This window comes from Macaca thibetana, chromosome 6, assembly GCF_024542745.1.
Source record: "Macaca thibetana thibetana isolate TM-01 chromosome 6, ASM2454274v1, whole genome shotgun sequence".
NCBI classification, from domain to species: domain Eukaryota; kingdom Metazoa; phylum Chordata; class Mammalia; order Primates; family Cercopithecidae; genus Macaca; species Macaca thibetana.
In genome coordinates, this window is record NC_065583.1 from 5,701,337 (window position 1) to 5,719,969 (window position 18,633).

Sequence of the window (18,633 nt, forward strand, 5' to 3'; positions counted from 1 at the left end):
TTTTTTCTCAATCTTTTAAATCTAAAGTTCCCTGTTCTGGAAACCAAGGGCAGAATTGTTCTATTATTTGAAATAGCGTAATTAGATTTTCTGTAGAGGCTTTAACTCCCCTTCTTCTTAAAAGAATTTTAATGAAGCTGAGATAAGAAGAATATTTACTTTCAGTTTGCCCCACTGTTACCCTGGATTCCTCCGAGCACACAAGCTTACCGTAAGGCTGACTGTGGACATACTCGGGAATCTCTTGTCGGCTGTCCTCAGTGCTCACGTTCTTAGCGTACCTTCACCCTAGAGAAAGGCCCCACGTTGGGCGCCAGATGAAGGGGTGTCCTGCCCCTTGACACCTGTGGGATATCTTGTTAGGTGTGACGAGAGACTGAGAAAAGAAATAAGACACAGAGATGAAGTATAGAGAAACAACAGTGGGCCCAGGAGACCGGCACTCATCATACCAAGGACCTGCACTAGCACTGGTCTCTGAGTTCCCTCAGTTTTTATTGATTATTATTTTCATTATCTCAGCAAGAGGAATGTGGTAGGAGAGCAGGGTGATAATAGGGAGAAGGTCAACAAGAAAACATGTGAGCAAAGGAATCTGTGTCACAATTAAGTTCAAGGGGAGGTACTATGCCTGGATGTGCACATGGGCCAGATTTGTGTTTCTCTCTGCCCAAACATCTCAGTGGAGTAAAGAATAACAAAGCAGCATTGCTGCCAACATGTCTCACCTCCCGCCATAGGGCAGTTTTTCTCCTACCTCAGAATTGAACAAATGTACAATTGGGTTTTATACCGAGACATTCAGTTCCCAGGGGCAGGCAGGAGACAGTGGCCTTCCTCCATCTCAACTGCAAGAGGCTTTCCTCTTTTACTAATCTACCTCAGCACACACCCTTTATGGGTGTCGGGCTGGAGGACGGTGAGATCTTTCTCATCCCATGAGACCATATTTCAGACTATCACATGGGGAGAAACCTTGGACAATGCCCAGCTTTCCAAGGCAGAGGTCCCCACGGCTTTTCGCAGTGCATTGTGCCCCTGGTCTATTGAGACTAGAGAATGGCAATGACTTTTACCAAGCATACTGCTTGTAAACATTTTGTTAACAAGGCACGTCCTGCACAGCCCTAGATCTCTTAAACCTTGATTCCATACAACACATGTTTTTGTGAGCTCAAGGTTGGGGCAGAGTGGCTGGGGCAAAGTCACAAATTAACCACATCTCAGCAAAGCACTTGTTTAAGGTACAGATCAAAATGGAATTTCTTATGTCTTCCCTTTCTACATAGACACAGTAACAGTCTGATCTCTTTTTCTTTTCCCTACAGGCATGGCCTAGTTTTATACATTTTAGGGAGACAGGAGATATCAATAAAGTACATGTAAGATGTACATTGGTTCAGTCTGGAAAGGCCAGACAACTTGAAGGAGGGGGTGCTTCCAGGTTATAGGTAGATTTAAACATTTTCTGATTGGCAGTTGTTTGAAAGAGTTATGTTATTATCTAAAGACCTGGAATCAGTAGAAAAGAATGTCTGGGTTGTGATGATTAGGAGTTGTGGAGACCAAAGTTTTATCATGCACATGAAGCTTCCAGGTACCAGGCTTCAGAGAGAACAGATTGTAAATGTTTTTCATCAGACTTCAAGAATCTGTTCTATCAGTAATTGTGAAAGGGAAGAGGGCATAATGAGACATGTCTGCTCCCTGCTCCCCATCATGGTCAGAACCAGTCCTCCCGGTTAGCCTTGGAATGCTCTTGCCAAGAGAAGTCCATTCCGATGGTGGGGCAGGGGGTGGTTAGAGTTTTATTTTTGGTTTACAAAGTACGTTAACATTGTTGTGCAACCATCACCACCATCTGTCTCCAGAACACTTTTTATCTTGCTGAACTCGAACTCAATACCCATTAAACAGTAACTCCCTGGAATTCTCCCTTTCCCTCAGCCTCTGGCAACCACTAATCTACTTTCTGTTTCTATGACTGTTCTAGAAATCTCATATAAGTGGAATTATACAGCATTTCGGTTTTCATAACTGGCTTATTTCACTTTGCAAAATGTGTTCAAAGTTCAAACTCATGTTGTAGCATGCATCAGAATTTCCTTTCTTTTTAAAGCTGAATAATATTCTATTATATGTATTTATCACATCTTGCTTACCCATTCATCTGTCACTAAACACTTGGATTTCTTCCATCTTTTCGCCATTGTGAATAATGCTACTATGAACGTGTGTATATGCCAATCTCCTTGAGTCCCTGATTTTCAATTCTTTTTGGGTCTATACCCCAAAATAGAATTGTTTTATCATTTGGTAATTCTATTTTTAACTTTTTGGGAAACAGCCATACTGTTTTCCAATGTGACTGCACCATTTTCCATTCCCACCAATAGGGCATAGTGGTTTCAATTTCTATACACCCTTGCCAACATTTTTTATTTTCTGTTTTTTTTTTTAATAGTAGCCATCATAATGGGTATGAAATAGTATCTCATTATCATTTCAATTTTAATTTTTGCTTTTTTTTTCTTTTTTGAGACAGGGTCTCTCTCTCGTTGCCCAGGCTGGAGTGCAGTGGCGTGATTATAGTTCACTGCAGCCTTGACTTCCCAGGCTCAGGTTCTTTTCCTGCCTCAGCCTCCTGAGTAGCTAGACTTCAGACACACACCACCCCACCCAGCTACTTTTTGTACTTTTTGTACTTTTTGTGGATACCGGGTTTTACCCTGTTGCCCAGGCTGGTCTTGAACTCCTGGGCTCAAGCCAATCTCTCACCTCGGCCTCCCGAAGTGCTGAGATTGTAGGTATGAGCCACCATGCCTGGCCTGATTTGCATTTTTGTAATGATTAGTGATTGTTCTAACATTTTTGTGTGTGTGTGTGTGGACTCTTCAGGGTTTCCTACATAAAATATGTCATCTGAGAAGAGAGATAATTTTATGTTTTTTTCCAATTTAGATGCTTTATATTTCTTTTTCTTGCCTGCTTGCTCCAGTTAGGACTTCCAGTACTATGTTGAATAGAAGTGGCAAAAGCAGAGATCTTTATTCTTGTTTGTGATCCTAGAGCTTTTAGTCTTTAACCATTTAACATGTTAGCTGTAGGATTTACATATATGGCCTTTATTATATTGAGGTAGTTCTCTTTTATTTCTAGTTTGCTGGGTACTTTTTATCATGAAAATATGTTGAATTTTGTCAAATGTTCTTTCTGAATCAATTGAGATGATCTTGTGGTTTTGTATTTAATTCTGTTTATGTGGAGAAATGCATTTTTTTTTTTTTTTTTTTTGATATGGCGTCTCACTCTGTCACGCAGGCTGGAGTGCATTGGCACGATCTCAGCTCACTGCAACCTCTGTCTCCTGGGTTCAGGTTGTCCTGCCTCAGCCTCCCGAGTAGCTGGGATTACAGGCACCTGCCACCACGCCCAGCTAATTTTTGTATTTTTAGTAGAGACGGGGTTTCAACATGTTGGCCAGGCTGGTCTCAAACTCCTGACCTCAGGTAATCTGCCTGCCTTGGCCTCCCAAAGTGTTGAGATTACAGGTATGAGCCACCGCACCTGGCCACATTGGTTGTTTTTTGTATGTTAAATCAACCTTGCATTCCAGAAATAAATCCCACTTGGTTGTGGTATATAGTAATTTTAAAGCATTGTTGAATTCTGTTGGCTAGTATTTTGTTGAGGATTTTCACTTCAGTGTTTATCAGGGATACTGGTCTGTGGTGTTCTTTCCTTGTAGTGTATTTGTTTGACTTTGGTATTAGGGTAATGCTGGCCTTATAGAGTAAGTGGGAGGTGTCCTCTCTTCCGTCTTTTTAACAGTTTAGGAGGATTGCTGTTAATTTTTCTGTAAATGTTTGGTAGAATTTACTAGTGAAACCATCTTGTTCTAGGGTTTTGTTTTATGTTTTTGTTGTTGTTGTTGTTGTTTCGGTTGTTGTTGAAAGCTTTTTGGTTATAGATTCAATCTCCTTATTAATTGTAGTCTATTCAAGTTTTTTGTTTGTCCAGATTCGCTCTTGGTAGATTGTATATTTCTAGGATTTTATTCACTTCATCTAGTTATCTAATTTTTCATCATGTAAGTATTCACATTACTATCTTATGATCCTTTTTTATTTCTGTAAAAGCAGCAGCAATGTCTCCTTTCATTTCTGATTTTAGTTATTTGAGTCTTCTCTCTCATTTTCTTAGTCAGTTGGCAGTTTTGCTGATCTTATGGAAGAACCAACTCTTGTTTTATTAATTTTAAAAGTTGTTTTCTATTCTCTCTTTTGTTGATCTCTGCTCAAATCTTCATTATTTCTTTTCCTCTGCTAGGTTTCAGTTTCATTTGTTATTTTTCTGGTTCCTTAAGGTATAAAGTTACATTATTGATTTGGGTTCTTATTTTTTTATGCAAGCAATTACAGCTGTAAATTTCCTTTTTAGTACTATGTTTGCTGCAACCCACATATTTTGGTACATTTGTTTTTATTTTTGTCTGTCTCCAGATATGTTCTAATTTCCCTTGTGATTTTTTTCTTTTGAGCCATTGTTATTTGAGAGAGTATTGTTTTGTTCTGTCTTTTATTTTCTTTAGAGATGAGCTCTGGCTCCATCATCTAAGTTGGAGTGCAGTGGCATGATCAAAGCTCACTGCAGCCTCAAATGCCTGGGCTCAAGTGATCCTTCCACTTCAGCCTCTTGAGTATCTGGGATTAAGGAATGTGTTGTTTAATTTTTACGTATTTGTGGATTTTTCAGCACAACTTTTACTATTGGTTTCTTTCCATTGTGATTGGAAACAATATTTTGTATGATTTTAATCTTTTAAAATTCATTAAGACTTGTTTTGTGGCCTAACACATCATCTATCTGGGAGAATGTTTCATGTGCACTTAAAAAAAAGTATATTCTGTTGTTGGGTGGATTGTGTTGTTTATGTCTGTTAGGGCCATTTGGTCTGTAGTGTTGTTCAAGTTCTTGTATTTCCTCATTGATCTTCTGTCTAGTTGTTCTATCTGTTATTGAAAGTGAAGTACTGAAGTCTCCTACTATTTTTTTTCAAGTTGTCTGTTTCTCTCTTCAATTCTGTCAATGTTTGCTATGTAAATTTAGGCTCTAATATTTATTGCATAAATGTTTTTAATTGTTATATCTTCTTGGTGAATTGACCCTTTCACCATTATATAATATTCTCCTCTGTTTCTTGTAACAGTTTTATTTTTACTTAAAGTCTATTTTTAGGCTATGAGTGGTGGCTCATGCCTGTAATCGCACACTTTGGGAGCCCAAGGCAGGCGGATCACCTGAGGTCAGGAGTTCGAGACCAGCCTGGCCAACATGGTGAAACCCTGTCTCTACTAAAAATACAAAGAAAAAACCAAAAACCAAAAAACAAACGAAAAAAAACAACTTAGCACCTGTAGTCCCAGCTACTTCAGAAGCTGAGACACGAGAATTGCTTGAACCTGGGAGGCAGAAGCTGCAGTGAGCCAAGATTGCGCCACTGCACTGTAGTCTGGGTGACAGAGTGAAACTCCATCTTAATTAAAAAAGAAAAAAAAAGAGTCTATCTTTTTCCCTGTGTGTTTCTCTCTGTGCCTCTCTCTTCTCTTTCTGGAATTCCAAGAGCATATAATTTGGTCCACTTAATGTTGTTCCATATGCTCCCTAGGCTCTGTTCACTTTTCTTCATTGTTTTTTTCTTTTTGCTTCTCAGACTTCATAATTCCAAATGATGTTTCTTCAAATTCACTGATTCTTCTGCCCATTCAATTCTGACGTTGAACCCCTCTAGTTAATTTTCCAATTCAGTTAGCTTATTTTTCAACTCTAAGATGTCTGTTTGGTTCTTTTAAAAAATAATTTCTGTCTCTTTGCTGATATCCTATTTTGTTCATGTATTGTTTTCCTGATTCCTTTAATTCAGGTAAGGTAAAGGGTAAGATGTACACAACTCACAATTTGATATGTCTTGGATTTGTGTCCCTGACAAAATCTCCAGTTGTAATCCCCAGTGTTGGAGGAGGGGCCTGGTGAGAGGTGATTGGATCATTGGAGCGAATTTCCCTCTTGCTGTTCTTGTTAGTGACTGAATTCTTATGACATCTGGTTGTTTAAAAGTGTGTAGTACCTCCCCGTCTCTCTGTTTCCTGGGGCCTGCCCAGTCATGCTTCCTTTACAGCCTATGGAACCATGAGCCAATTAAACCTCTTTTTTTGTTTTGTTTTTTTTTGTTTTTGAGACAGCGCCTGGCTCTGTAGCCCAGGCTGGAGTGCAGCAACCTCCGCCTCCTGGGTTCAAGCAATTCTCTGCCTCAGCCTTCTGAGTAGCTGGGATTATAGGCACCCACCACCACGCCTGGCTAATTTTATTGTATTTTTAGTAGAGACGAGGGTTCACGATCTTGGCCAGGCTGGCCTTGAACTCCTGACCTCATGATCCACCCGCCTTGGCCTCCCAAATTTCTGGGATTACAGGTGTGAGCCACCGCGCCTGGCCCAATTAAACCTCTTTTCTTTATAAATTACCCAGTCTCAGGTAGTTCCCTATAGCAATGTGAGAACGGACTAATGCACAATTGCCAAACATTTAGACAGAAGAGTAGTAATGTAGATGTATGTAGAGAAAGCAAATGGAGACCGGGTGCAGTGACTCATGCCTGTAATCTCAGCACTTTGGGAGGCCAAGGCAGGTGGATCACTTGAGGCCAGGAGTTTGAGACCAGCCTGGCCAACATGGAGAAACCCATCTCTACAAAACATACAAAAAATTAGTGGGTGTGGTGGTGCACACCTGTAATCCCAGCTACGCAGGTGGCTGAGACATGAGAATCACTTGAATCTGGGAAGCGGAGGTTGCAGTGAGCCAAGAGTGCGTCACTGCGTTCCAGCCTGGGCGACAGAGTAAGACTGTGTCTCAAAATAAAGAAATAAATAAAAATAAAAATAAAAAAAAGAAAAGAAATGGAACAAAATGCTAAAACTCAGTGAATCTGTGTCACAGGAATAGCAGTGCTTTTTAGTATTGTTGTAACTTTTCTGTAAGTTTGAATTTTTCCAAATAAAAAGTTTTTAAAAATGGCCCATGACTCTGTTCCCCTAAATTTTATCTCCCCTTTGAGAGAGTCTGACTTCAGTCTCACCATTGCCCCAATATGTGTGGTAGTCCAACTTGAAATGTTATACCAGTTTCTGTCTCAGGCAAGAGCAGTGGGATATACTTCTCACAACTGATGTTCTAACATCCATGTTTACAGAATATAGAAAAGGAACACAAGGGGAAATTAAGTAAAAAATATACATTACAGGCTGGGCACGGTGGCTCACGCCTATAATCCCAGCACTTTGGGAGGCCGAGACGCATGGATCACCTGACATCAGGAGTTCGAGACCAGCCTGGCCAACATAGTGAAACCCTGTCTCAACTAAAAATACAAAAACTTAGCCGGGCATGGTGGTGGTGCGGGTAATCCCAGCTACTTGGGAGGCTGACGCGGAAGATTTGCTTGAACCTGGGAGGCAGAAGTTGCAGTGAGCCAAGATCGCACCACTGCACTCCAACCTAGGCAATAAGAGCAAAACTTCATCTCAAAAAAAATTAAAAATTAAAAATTATATATTACATACAAAACTACAAAATGAATGCAGAGATACAAAGAGTCACATTTACATGATTTCAGATACTGAGAATCAGAGTGTAGATTTTGGAGTCAGTAACATCTGAGTTCTAACCTTTCCTCTGTCACATATAGTCATGTGACCTGGAACAGGATATTTTACCTCTGTCTACTTCAGTTTTTGTATCTTGGACAGGGGCTTGTAAATCCTCAGTGTATGCAGCAAAAAAAAAAAAAAAAAAAAAAAAAAAAAAAAAAAAAAAAAGAAAGAAATATAGGAAGAAGTAGAAAATGAAGGAAAAAATCTAAAAATACATATTATATATGAAGAAGATTCCTGAAAAATAGGGGTAAGGAAGAAAACTAGACACCAAATAGTTTCCTACTTCAAGATTTTAGAGACTTCACTGGTATCCTTGGAGTCTGAAAAGCTTTGTCGTTTCCAAGAATTTCTGGTTGCAATGGGGTAGGGAAAATATTGGGGAAAGATAGGGATCTTATCTCCTACGGTCCTTCTGAGAGCCACATGCTTTATATGTGTACTTATTTAGTACCTAGGACCTTCTGACACTTCCTTATGTTGCTGGTGGAAGTATAGATTATTAAACCTCTTCATAGGTGTTTTGGCAATACATATCCAAATAAAAAAGTACAGATGTGCACAATGAAGGTTGTATAGGGATATTCACTGCAATATTGTTCTAAAAGCAAATTCATGAAAGGATCAGTTGAATAAACTATTATATATTCATATAAAGACTGCAACCATTAAGAAGAATGAGACGTCTGCATATTCTGACAAATGATTTCCTATACATATTTACCATAGAAAGCAAGTTGTGTAAGGAATGCTACCTTTTTGGCAGTGGTTTGGGGGAAGTTATGCACACACCTATCTACCTCATCAGGGTGCTTACTTACACTGTCTCTGGAAGGCCACACAAGAAATTCAAGTTTTTCAGAAGAGAAGTTTGGGGACACAGGATGGAGGGAAACTTTTCAATCTATTCCCTTTTATACTTTTTACATTTGTTGCCAAGTGCACGTGTTGCCTTTTAAAAACTGGATTTTTAAACAAATTTACCACTACTACTTACCACCAAAACCTTCCCCCATTCCTCAGCTCTACTCCAGGTCCTTGACTGGCGCTGACAGCTCACCACCCCTTTTTTCTCCAGCAAGAAGCCACTGGTTTAAGGGAGATATGAAAGGTGGGCTGGATACACAGGTGGACATTTACTTTTCACTCTGTATCTTTTATTTTTATATTTACAATCATGTGCATGTAATACTGTTACAGGAAAAGGGTCCCAATCCAGACCCCAAGAGTAGGTTCTTGGATCTCACTCAAGAAAGAATTCAGGGCGAGTCTGTAGGGCAAAGTGAAAGCAAGTTTATTAAGAAAGTAAAGGGAATAAAAGAATGGCCACTCCATAGAGCAGCCCCCAGGGCTGCTGGTTGCGCATTTTTATGGTTTTTCCTGATGATCTGCTAAACAAGTGTGGTGGATTATTCACGCCTCCCTTTTTTAGACCATATAGGGTAACTTCCTGACATTGCCATGGCGTTTATAAACTATCCTGGCACTGGTGGGAGTGTAGCAGTGAGGATGACCAGAGGTCACTCTCGTCGCCATTTTGGTTTTGGTGGGTTTCAGCCGGCCCCGTTACTGCAACCTGTTTTATCGTCAAGGTCTTTATGACCTGTATTTTGTGCTGACCTTCTATTTCATCCTGTGATTAGAATGCCTTAACAGTCTGGGAATGCAACCCAGTAGGTTTCAGCCTCATTTTACCCAGTTCCTATTTAAGATGGAGTTGCTGCGGTTCACACGCTTCCGCCATTACCTTTTAAAAAGAAAAAATTCATTTTTATTAAAAAACAAACAAACAAAAAACCCTTCCAGACCCCTTCTTAACACCTCTTCCCTCACTCCACACCCGCTAGCCCTTTTCACGGGACAAGCTCACCAGCTAGTCCTTCTCCAGTAAAAAGCCCAGTAAAAAGTCTTTCTCCAGTAAAAAAGCTTTCTCTTAAGGGAGGAGACTAGGGGTTAGGGAACAACTCCAGAAGAAAGGTGATGGGTGAACTGTTTAGAAGGTTAGTGTTGGTTCTTTTATTTGATTAAACAGGGATACACATATATCTACCAAGTAATAAGTAAGGGAGAAATAAGAACACTAAAAAAACTCGGAATCGTTAAGTGTGAAGCATATTTGGAGTTAACTCCAAATATTACTAAGAAAGAGGCGGGCACGCGCTGCATACCGGGATTTGTAGTCCCTTCCGGGGCGGGGTACAGCGCGCCTGCGTAGAGAAGCCGTCGCTCTTCCGGGCGCATGCGTGCGGCAGCGGCGCCAGGACTGATTGCACCCTGGCGGCTGCTGGCGTGTTGTGAGCTGGGAGCTCGGCATGGCGGTGCCCACTGCAGCCATGGGGCCCTCGGCGTTGGGCCAGAGCGGCCCCGGCTCGATGGCCCCGTGGTGCTCAGTGAGCAGCGGCCCGTCGCGCTACGTGCTTGGGATGCAGGAGCTGTTCCGGGGCCACAGCAAGACGCGCGAGTTCCTGGCGCACAGCGCCAAGGTGCACTCGGTGGCCTGGAGTTGCGACGGGCGTCGCCTAGCCTCGGGGTCCTTCGACAAGACGGCCAGTGTCTTCTTGCTGGAGAAGGACCGGTTGGTGAGCTGCCGGGGCTCGGCCCAGGCTAGGGGGAGGGGTCGTGGTGAAGTGAGGTGTGGTAGAGGGAGAGCGAATGGGGGGCGAACGGGGCCGTGGGGTTGAAAGGAGAGTGGACTTGAGGGAGGGGGAAAGGGGGAGTATGGAGATGAGAGGGGAGTGTGGAGATGAGGAGGGAGTGGGGAGAAGGTGGAGTGTGGGGGTGACGGGGTCGTGAGGGGTGAGGAGAGGAAGATTGGGGGCGTGTGGAGAGTGTGGAAGTAAGGAGGTTGGCGATGGCGGGTGAAGGTGAGGAGAGGGTGGATGGGACCGGGCTGCGGTGGGAGCCTTACTCGTTTGGAGTCGATTCGTGTGCTGGTAAGGAGTGGCTAGGGGCTGTGGTGGTGGTGGTGAGGAGGGCCCCTTTGAAAGTGATAGGGCGTCCCGTGGGAATGAGCGGCTGGGTTAGGAACGTTGATGGTACAGTAAGGGTGCAAAATCAGGAAGGAGGAGGAGGCCAGGGAGGGCACAAAAATAAGGGCATAGATGTGGAAGCTGAGAACAACAGGTCAGAAGGACTGCGGAGAAGAGAAGGGAGAAAGGGCTTAGAAGAACTGGATTCTGAATTACCCAGATCTTTACTCGTACCAGCATACCTTGGTTTGAATAAGGTTAGAAAGTTACATGGGGAGGCAGCTACATCTATGTGAAGTGACATCTGGATTCTGTTCTTTCAGGTCAAGGAAAACAATTATCGGGGACATGGGGATAGTGTGGACCAGCTTTGTTGGCATCCAAGTAATCCTGACCTATTCGTTACCGCGTCCGGAGATAAAACCATTCGCATCTGGGATGTCAGGACTACAAAATGCATTGCCACTGTGAACACTAAAGGTGACTATTCAGAGAGAGAGGGTAATAGGAAGATAAGCTGTTTGAATTCATTCAACAACCATTTTCCGAATATCTTTTCTGTGCCTGGCACTCAGCAGTGTATGAGACATCCTGAGCTGAATAAGAGTTTCCAGCTCCAAGGACCTCCCCAGCGGGGAGGGGACATGTATATACAAATAACATAGCAAGGTATGGTTCGTTTAATAATGGAGAGGTCTGCAAGATGGATACCCAGAATAGAAGTGAAAACGAAAGTCTGCCTAGGGGAGCCAGGGAAGGCCTCACCAAATTTGAGCAAACTTTTAGGATAGCCATAGAAATTGAGTGTGGTCAATGTGCAGTGGGTGGGGAATGGGGCATTTCCAGGAGGGAACAGCGTGTGCAAAGGCATGGAGAATGTGGAAAATTCTGATTAGTTAGAATGGTTGAAATTTGGATGGTCTTGGTGAACTGCGAGAAAGTGACCAGAAAGTTGTGCGGTACATTTATAGGCTCTGTTGTAAGTATTGAGGCCGGTACTGTATGGGAATCTTGAGTTTTCATTTATCATAAGATGTTCCATTAGGAAAGAAAGTTGGTAAATAACTGTGATACACCCAAAATTTTGAAATGCTTTCTGATACATTTTAAGATACAGTATAGATACTAAAATGTGAAAAAATTATACATTTTAGAATGGAAAAGGTTGATGAGATTTTTAATTGATGTGTTCAGTGTGGGCCACTAGACTTTGTTGACAAGACTTACCTCTGGAGGCAGAATGGTGTGGTTTTTCCCCAGGTATACAGCTGCTGATCCATGAGTGATTCAGGTGATGTGTGGGTGAACATTAAAAACCAGTTTTGCAGATATTTTAATGTCTACTAGAAGAACTAGCTCATAGAATTTATTACTCAATTAAGGCTAAATTTATTTTTATTTTTATTTTTGAGACAGAGTCTTGCCCTGTTACCCAGGATGGAGTACAGTGACACAGTATTGGCTGTCTGCAGCCTCCACCTCCTGGGCTCAAGCCATCCTCCTACCTCAACCTCCTGAGTAGCTGGGACTACAGGCACATGCCACCATGCCTGGCTAATTTTTTGTAGAGCCGATTTTTGCCATTTTGCCGAGGCTGATCTTGAACTCCTGGACTCAAGTGATTTGCACACCTTGGCTTCCCAAAGTGCTGGGATAACAGGCTGGAGCCACCGCGCCCGGCTGCTAAATTTATTTAAGTAAAATTTTTTGGATCAATTTTAAGAAAAATCATGAATAAAGAAAAATACAGTGTTTAATGGACAGGACAAAAATTGTGATGTTGGCATGCGAGTGACTAGAGTTGAGAAATGCTGGTGTAAGAGAAAAGGGGGCTTTGGGGTCAAATCTGGGTTTAAATTCTTGGCTCTGTGACTTCATAGTTTTGACACTTTGGCTCATCTTCTTATCTCCTATTTCCTTTGTCTATAAAATGGGGATAATAAATGTGTCTTAGAGGAGTATTGTGAAGACCAAATCAGGAAATGTGTAGATGAATGTTCTGGACTCATTGTTGAATTATAAATGGTAGCTCCCTCCCATTGTCTAGGACTTTAATGAGTAAGCCCTGATGAAAGCTCTGGTCTTCTTTCTAGGATAGCACAATAAACTTGTGGCGGATTATGAGCAAACAGATTATCTTGCTGTTTATATCTGGGTTCCTAGGGGAGAACATTAATATCTGCTGGAGTCCTGATGGGCAGACCATTGCTGTAGGCAACAAAGATGATGTGGTGACCTTTATTGATGCCAAGACACACCGTTCCAAAGCAGAAGAGCAGTTCAAGTTCGAGGTCAACGAAATCTCCTGGAACAATGACAACAACATGTTCTTCCTGACAAATGGCAATGGTTGTATCAACATCCTCAGGTGAGGGGGTCTAGCTTAGGGGACTGTCATATCTTTGTGCTGGGTGCTGTGCCAGATACGGAGATGAATTAGATGTGAGCCTATCCTGAAGGAGCTTAAAACACAAATAGAATCCTAACCTGTTTTAAGTACATTTGAGCTGTATATTTTATATACTTTATATTTTACTGAGTCCTTACAGAAATTCTAGGAGTTGATGGTTTGCTTCTCATTTGACAGATGAGGATCTGAGGGTGAGAGGTTACATCAGTAGTCAGCTAGTGTTTGCTGGAACTGGATGCACCTTGAATTATGACTAATTCATACCCTCTTTTTTTTGAGGCGGAGTTTTGCTCTTGTTGCCCAGGCTGGAGTGCAATGGCGCGATCTCGGCTCACTGCAACTTTCGCCTCCTGGATTCAAGCTATTCTTCTGCCTTAGCCTCCCGAGTAGCTGGGATTAGAGGCGTGCCCCACCACACCCGGCTAATTTTGTATTTTTTGTAGTTTAGAGTTTCTCCATGTTGGTCAGGCTGGTCTCCAACTCCCAACCTCAGGTGATCCACCCACCTCGGCTCCCAAAGTGCTGGGATTACAGGCGTGAACCACCACACCCAACTGGCTAATTCGTACTCTTAAAGTTTCAACTTAAATATCACTTTCCCTTCAGGGGAAGCTCTCCCGCTACCCCAAGGTTAGAGGTAGGTTAGAGGCTTACTTTATGTACTTTCTGTAGGAAGCACTTTCCTTCTGGTTGTAATTGCATGGTTATTTGCCCATGTCTCCTGTTAGACTGTGAATTCCATGATGGTGGGGATGGTGTTTGCCTTGTTTAGTGTTGAATCCCTAATGTCTAGTCCTGCACCTGCTCCACATAGAAGGATCTTAGTGAATGTTTGTTCTCTAAATGAATGAAATTGTGGAGCTGAAATTCAGATCTGTTTAATTCTAGCCTTCCACTATCCCAGGTGATCAATGTGAGGCCAAGTGAGATATGTTCCGTGGGGAGTTGAAGGAGGGAGCTTGTGAACTTTATCTTGAAAGATAAGCAGAATTTGAAGAATAAGCAAAAGGGAACCACATAAGTGAAAAAGCAGGCATGAGTGAGCATGACTTATTTGCAGAGTAGTTCGGTCAGGGTTGTTGGGGGCATGCTGGCAGATAAGGGAAATAAGAGAGGGCATGATAATGGGAAGATGAAGTCTGATTTGGGACCAGATTATAAAAGGCCTTTATTTTATGCCTAGTATCTTGGATTTTATTTTGTAGGCAATGGGGATTCTATAATTTTTTAAGAAAAACCTTTTTATTATAAAACACAGATATTGAAAACCACATAACACAAATGTGTAGCTTAACGAACTCTTATAGGCTTAACTCTTGTGCAGCCCTGCTCAAGTCGAGGAGTAGTTCTTTCCAGCCACCCTAGAAGTCCATCCAGGTGTTTTGTCCTAATTACAACTCCCTTCCACAAAAGCGAACACTATACTGACTTTTATGGTGATTCTTCATAGTTTTTCTACCACATGTGCAGCCCCTAGATACCCTAGTTTTGCTCATTAAAAAAAAAAATTGATACGTCTTTTGTGTCTCTTAAATTACTCAAAAGAAACTTGCTAAAACATAGCTGCTGAAAAACCAGACTGGTAACCTGTGGAGATTCTCCCAGTTTGGCTTTTGCTGATTCCATGTGCTGTGTATATGTTGGACTGTTGTATAAAGAGATGCTGCTTCTTGTCTGCAATTTGGTTACCCAGTAGTGCAGTTCATCTAGGGAAGGCAGGATAAAATTTTGATTCTGTTTGTCAGATGATGATTTCGTTTCCTGCTGCCTCCAAAGATGACCAGTTAGGTTTGTTTTTTGTTTTTTTTAAATCATTATGGGCTCGTGTTTTTAAACATAGTTGATGTGTTTCCATCTCTTGTAATTGTTACGCTTATTGAAGCTCAAATTATCCCATCTTTGGCCAATAAAAACGTCTTCAAGTTGGTTCTTAAGCCCTTTTTTGACATAATCCCAATTCTGTTTTTTGCTCTCTGGTTTGATAAGATGTTTCAAGTTCATCTTGTACAATCTTGCCCCAGACCTTTAATCAGAAAATTCTCCAAGAAGCCTTAACATTCTGGCTGGGTGTCGTGGCTCACACCTGTAATCCCAGCACTTTGGCACTTTGGGAGGCTGAGGTGAGTGGATCACTTGAGGCCTGGCAATCATGGAGAAACCCCGTCTCTACTCAAAATACAAAAATTAGCTGGGCGTGGTGATGCAGGTCTGTAATCCCAGCTACTTGGAAGGCTGAGGCAGGAGAATCGCTTGAACCCGGGAGGTGGAGGTTGTAGTAAGCTTAGATTGTGCCACTGCACTCCAGCATCCTGGGCGACTGAGTGAGATTCCACCTCAAAAAAAAAAAAAAAAGGAGGCCTTACATTCTTTCACTGAGAAATCATACTGAAGTTAGGAATGTTCATTACCGTTGGGTTGGCCTAGGAATTACGTGTGTGTGTGTGTGTATGTATATAAAGATAAAATACCTTGTGAACTCACATTGATAACTTCCAATTAAAATTGAGGACTCCGGGGATTTTATTAAACCTCATCTATATTACAAATATATTTCTTCCCTTCCAAATTGAGTATTCTGGTTCTCAAGGGCACAAGGGATCATAGAATTAGAATATCCGATGGTTACTTATTACCTGTATCCCGTGGTAAACATACAGATGTCTCTGAATAACAATATTACTGCCACTACCACCAATGTGATGACTTGAAACAAAAAATGTTTTTGCTTTTTGCATACACTCTTTGCATTCTTCCCCCATTAAAAAAAATAGTACTATATGTTGTAGGAGTGTGCAGCTGTTACATATTATACCCTCCCTTTAAACCATGTATAGTTTTTGCAAGAAACTCTATATTCAGTGTTCAGCACCAGTCCTTATAAGTCTTGAGTCATTTTTTTTATTGAAGCTCATTCTCTAGTTAAGATTCCTCGGGAAGCATTCATGGGAACATTATTCCTGGAGTTTTTATTACAACTTATTTATGTACTTATAAAGCTTATAGATTTTATAAAACATTATCGTGCTTATTGTTTGTATCGTTATATTTCAAATTCAGTTTTGCTGGATGTAAAAATCCTTGACTCATTTTCTTGCTTGTGTATCTTTCTTAAATATGGTACTCCATTTTCTTTTGGCATTAAGTGTTGCTGTCAGAAAGCCTGATAATCTAATTTCCTTTTTCTTTAAAGTCCACTAATTTTACTAGTCTGTGTCTCGATGTTGGTTGCTTTGGTTCTGTAGTCTCATGTATGTGTGCTTTTTAAATAATGTAGTTCAAAATCTTTTTTTATTTCAGGAATATTATCTTGAATGACAGTTCTTGGTGGTGGTGCATTATCTTTGCTTTTCTTCTTCATTGTCTCCTATTATTATTTTAGCACCACAGTCCTCTTCTGCAGTTTGATCACTGTCTGTCTTGTTTCTCAGCTACCCAGAACTGAAGCCTGTGCAGTCCATCAACGCCCATCCTTCCAACTGCATCTGTATCAAGTTTGACCCGATGGGGAAGTACTTTGCCACAGGAAGTGCAGATGCTTTGGTTAGCCTCTGGGATGTGGATGAGTTAGTGTGTGTTCGGTGCTTTTCCAGGTAAGTGACTCTATCAGCACTTTCCTTGTTGGGTACATGAATTTTATTTTATTGTGAGTGACATTGTTCCCTCCTCTTATTTGGTAATTCTCATGTCTCTTCTGCCACTCTGTATCATAGGCTGGATTGGCCTGTAAGGACCCTCAGTTTCAGCCATGATGGGAAAATGCTGGCGTCAGCATCGGAAGACCATTTTATTGACATTGCTGAAGTGGAGACAGGTAACCTCATGAGAATCTACTGTCTTTCACCTTTGGCATTCAGGACTTCTCTTGTGATCTCATCTTTGCACGTGACTGCTTCATCAGCATTATCATGAATGAATTTGTCTCCTTTAGACAAGTGTGTTTATGTTTTGACTGTCACTGCTGGGTAGTGAGGAAGCAAAGAGTTAAGAAATAAACAGGCAGGTCTGAGGAAACTGATTTAGAAAAATATTTTGATTTATTTAAACTTTAAACTACAGAGTAAGAGGAAGAAAAAAGCATCACTTGTGGTCCCACTATCTGAATACCACCTTTTTAAAAATGCTGTGGTATATTTCTCTTTATCTGTTGCCTGTATATGAACTTGAAAAAATATTTTTTTAAATTTAAGGAATTATCAAGTTTTTGCTTTAAAAACAACAACAGAAGCTGGAAATAGAAAAATGGGAGGAGAGTATTCATTTTACAAAAGAATTTCCTCAGATTTGTTTTTTAATGTTGCTGTATTGTTTTTGGAAATCTGTGACACTCTTCGTAAAAAGGTTAAAACTACATAGAAAACTTTGAAGAGGAAAGTAAAGAACTTGAAATTCCAGTATGTAAAGAATGTCTGTGTTAGTCACGTTGTGGTGAACATTGTCCAGCATCCAGCCATGCAGATCCTTCATGTAATTGCGTGTCCCTGTGACTCGGTGACACTTTTCCTGCTCAGCGACCTGCTCTTGAGTTAACCCACCTGTGCTCAGAGCCTGCTCTGCCCCCTGCTGGCTTGTGGGCTCTCTGTGCCCGGGGGTTCTCTGTAAAATGAGGTAGTAGTTCTATCTATCTTATGGGATTAGTAGGTGAATTAAACGAGTTAATACAGGTAAGTACTTAATGAATGTGTCCTTCGTTATGAACGTATTGATTGGTTTCTCTCTATTGTTTTCTATAGGGGACAAACTATGGGAGGTACAGTGTGAGTCTCCGACCTTCACAGTGGCGTGGCACCCCAAAAGGCCTCTGCTGGCATTTGCCTGTGATGACAAAGACGGCAAATATGACAGCAGCCGGGAAGCCGGAACTGTGAAGCTGTTTGGGCTTCCTAATGATTCTTGAGAGGGGATTGTAGGGAGAGGAGGCCCTGGCAGAGGTCTTCCTTCATGTGGTTAGTTTGGTCTGTTCTCTTGGAGTTGGTGGGCACCCTAAATATTTGTAAATTGGTATAAATTGTAAATGTCTATGGTCAGGCTGCCCATTCCAGTTCTTTTGCTTTTTCTGTGTATTAGCTCTTTCCATTCTTTGCCCCCAGCGTGAGTTAACTCGTGTGGACTCTGCAGTGTAGGTAGTGGCCCCAGCATACCTTGTCCTCTGGATCTCCTGTCTTCTCTGCTTTTGGGTACATGGTAGACTTTGTGGCGTTTGATACAACTTGGACAATACTTAGTTTGGAGGGAGGGGAATGGAAAGGTATGGAAAATTTTTTAAATAATTAAAAATATATATATATAATTTTGAGAATTGAGCATTTAATAAACTGACTTTTTTTATTATGGCACTTCTAAGACTTTAAAAATTATTATGTCCTTATGTTGCAGTTTTGTATTTTTTTTTTAATTTGAGAAAGAGAATTTAAATGTTATAATTCTGTCATTTAAATTCCCAACCAATAACCCTCTGAAATATAGGGACAAAGCTAATTGAATGACTGAACTAAAATTTTGGCTCTGAGCTTCCTGGTGGCAAAGTAAAGAGGGGAGTAAGTCA

At 41.3% G+C, this 18,633-nt stretch overlaps 1 protein-coding gene across 1 annotated transcript in view; it reads left to right on the plus strand.

Annotated features, from left to right (window-relative positions):
• THOC3 (THO complex subunit 3) overlaps positions 1-18,422 on the plus strand; it is a 259,254-nt gene extending 240,832 nt beyond the window's left edge. Inside the window, exons 2-7 of the mRNA XM_050793233.1 lie at positions 9,978-10,291; positions 11,005-11,161; positions 12,845-13,049; positions 16,520-16,681; positions 16,802-16,902; positions 17,822-18,422. Coding sequence (XP_050649190.1) covers positions 10,025-10,291; positions 11,005-11,161; positions 12,845-13,049; positions 16,520-16,681; positions 16,802-16,902; positions 17,822-17,985 — 1,056 coding nt within the window. The 5' untranslated portion in view covers positions 9,978-10,024 and the 3' untranslated portion in view covers positions 17,986-18,422. The remainder of the gene's footprint in view (positions 1-9,977; positions 10,292-11,004; positions 11,162-12,844; positions 13,050-16,519; positions 16,682-16,801; positions 16,903-17,821) is intronic.
• The last annotated feature ends 211 nt before the right edge of the window (positions 18,423-18,633 follow it).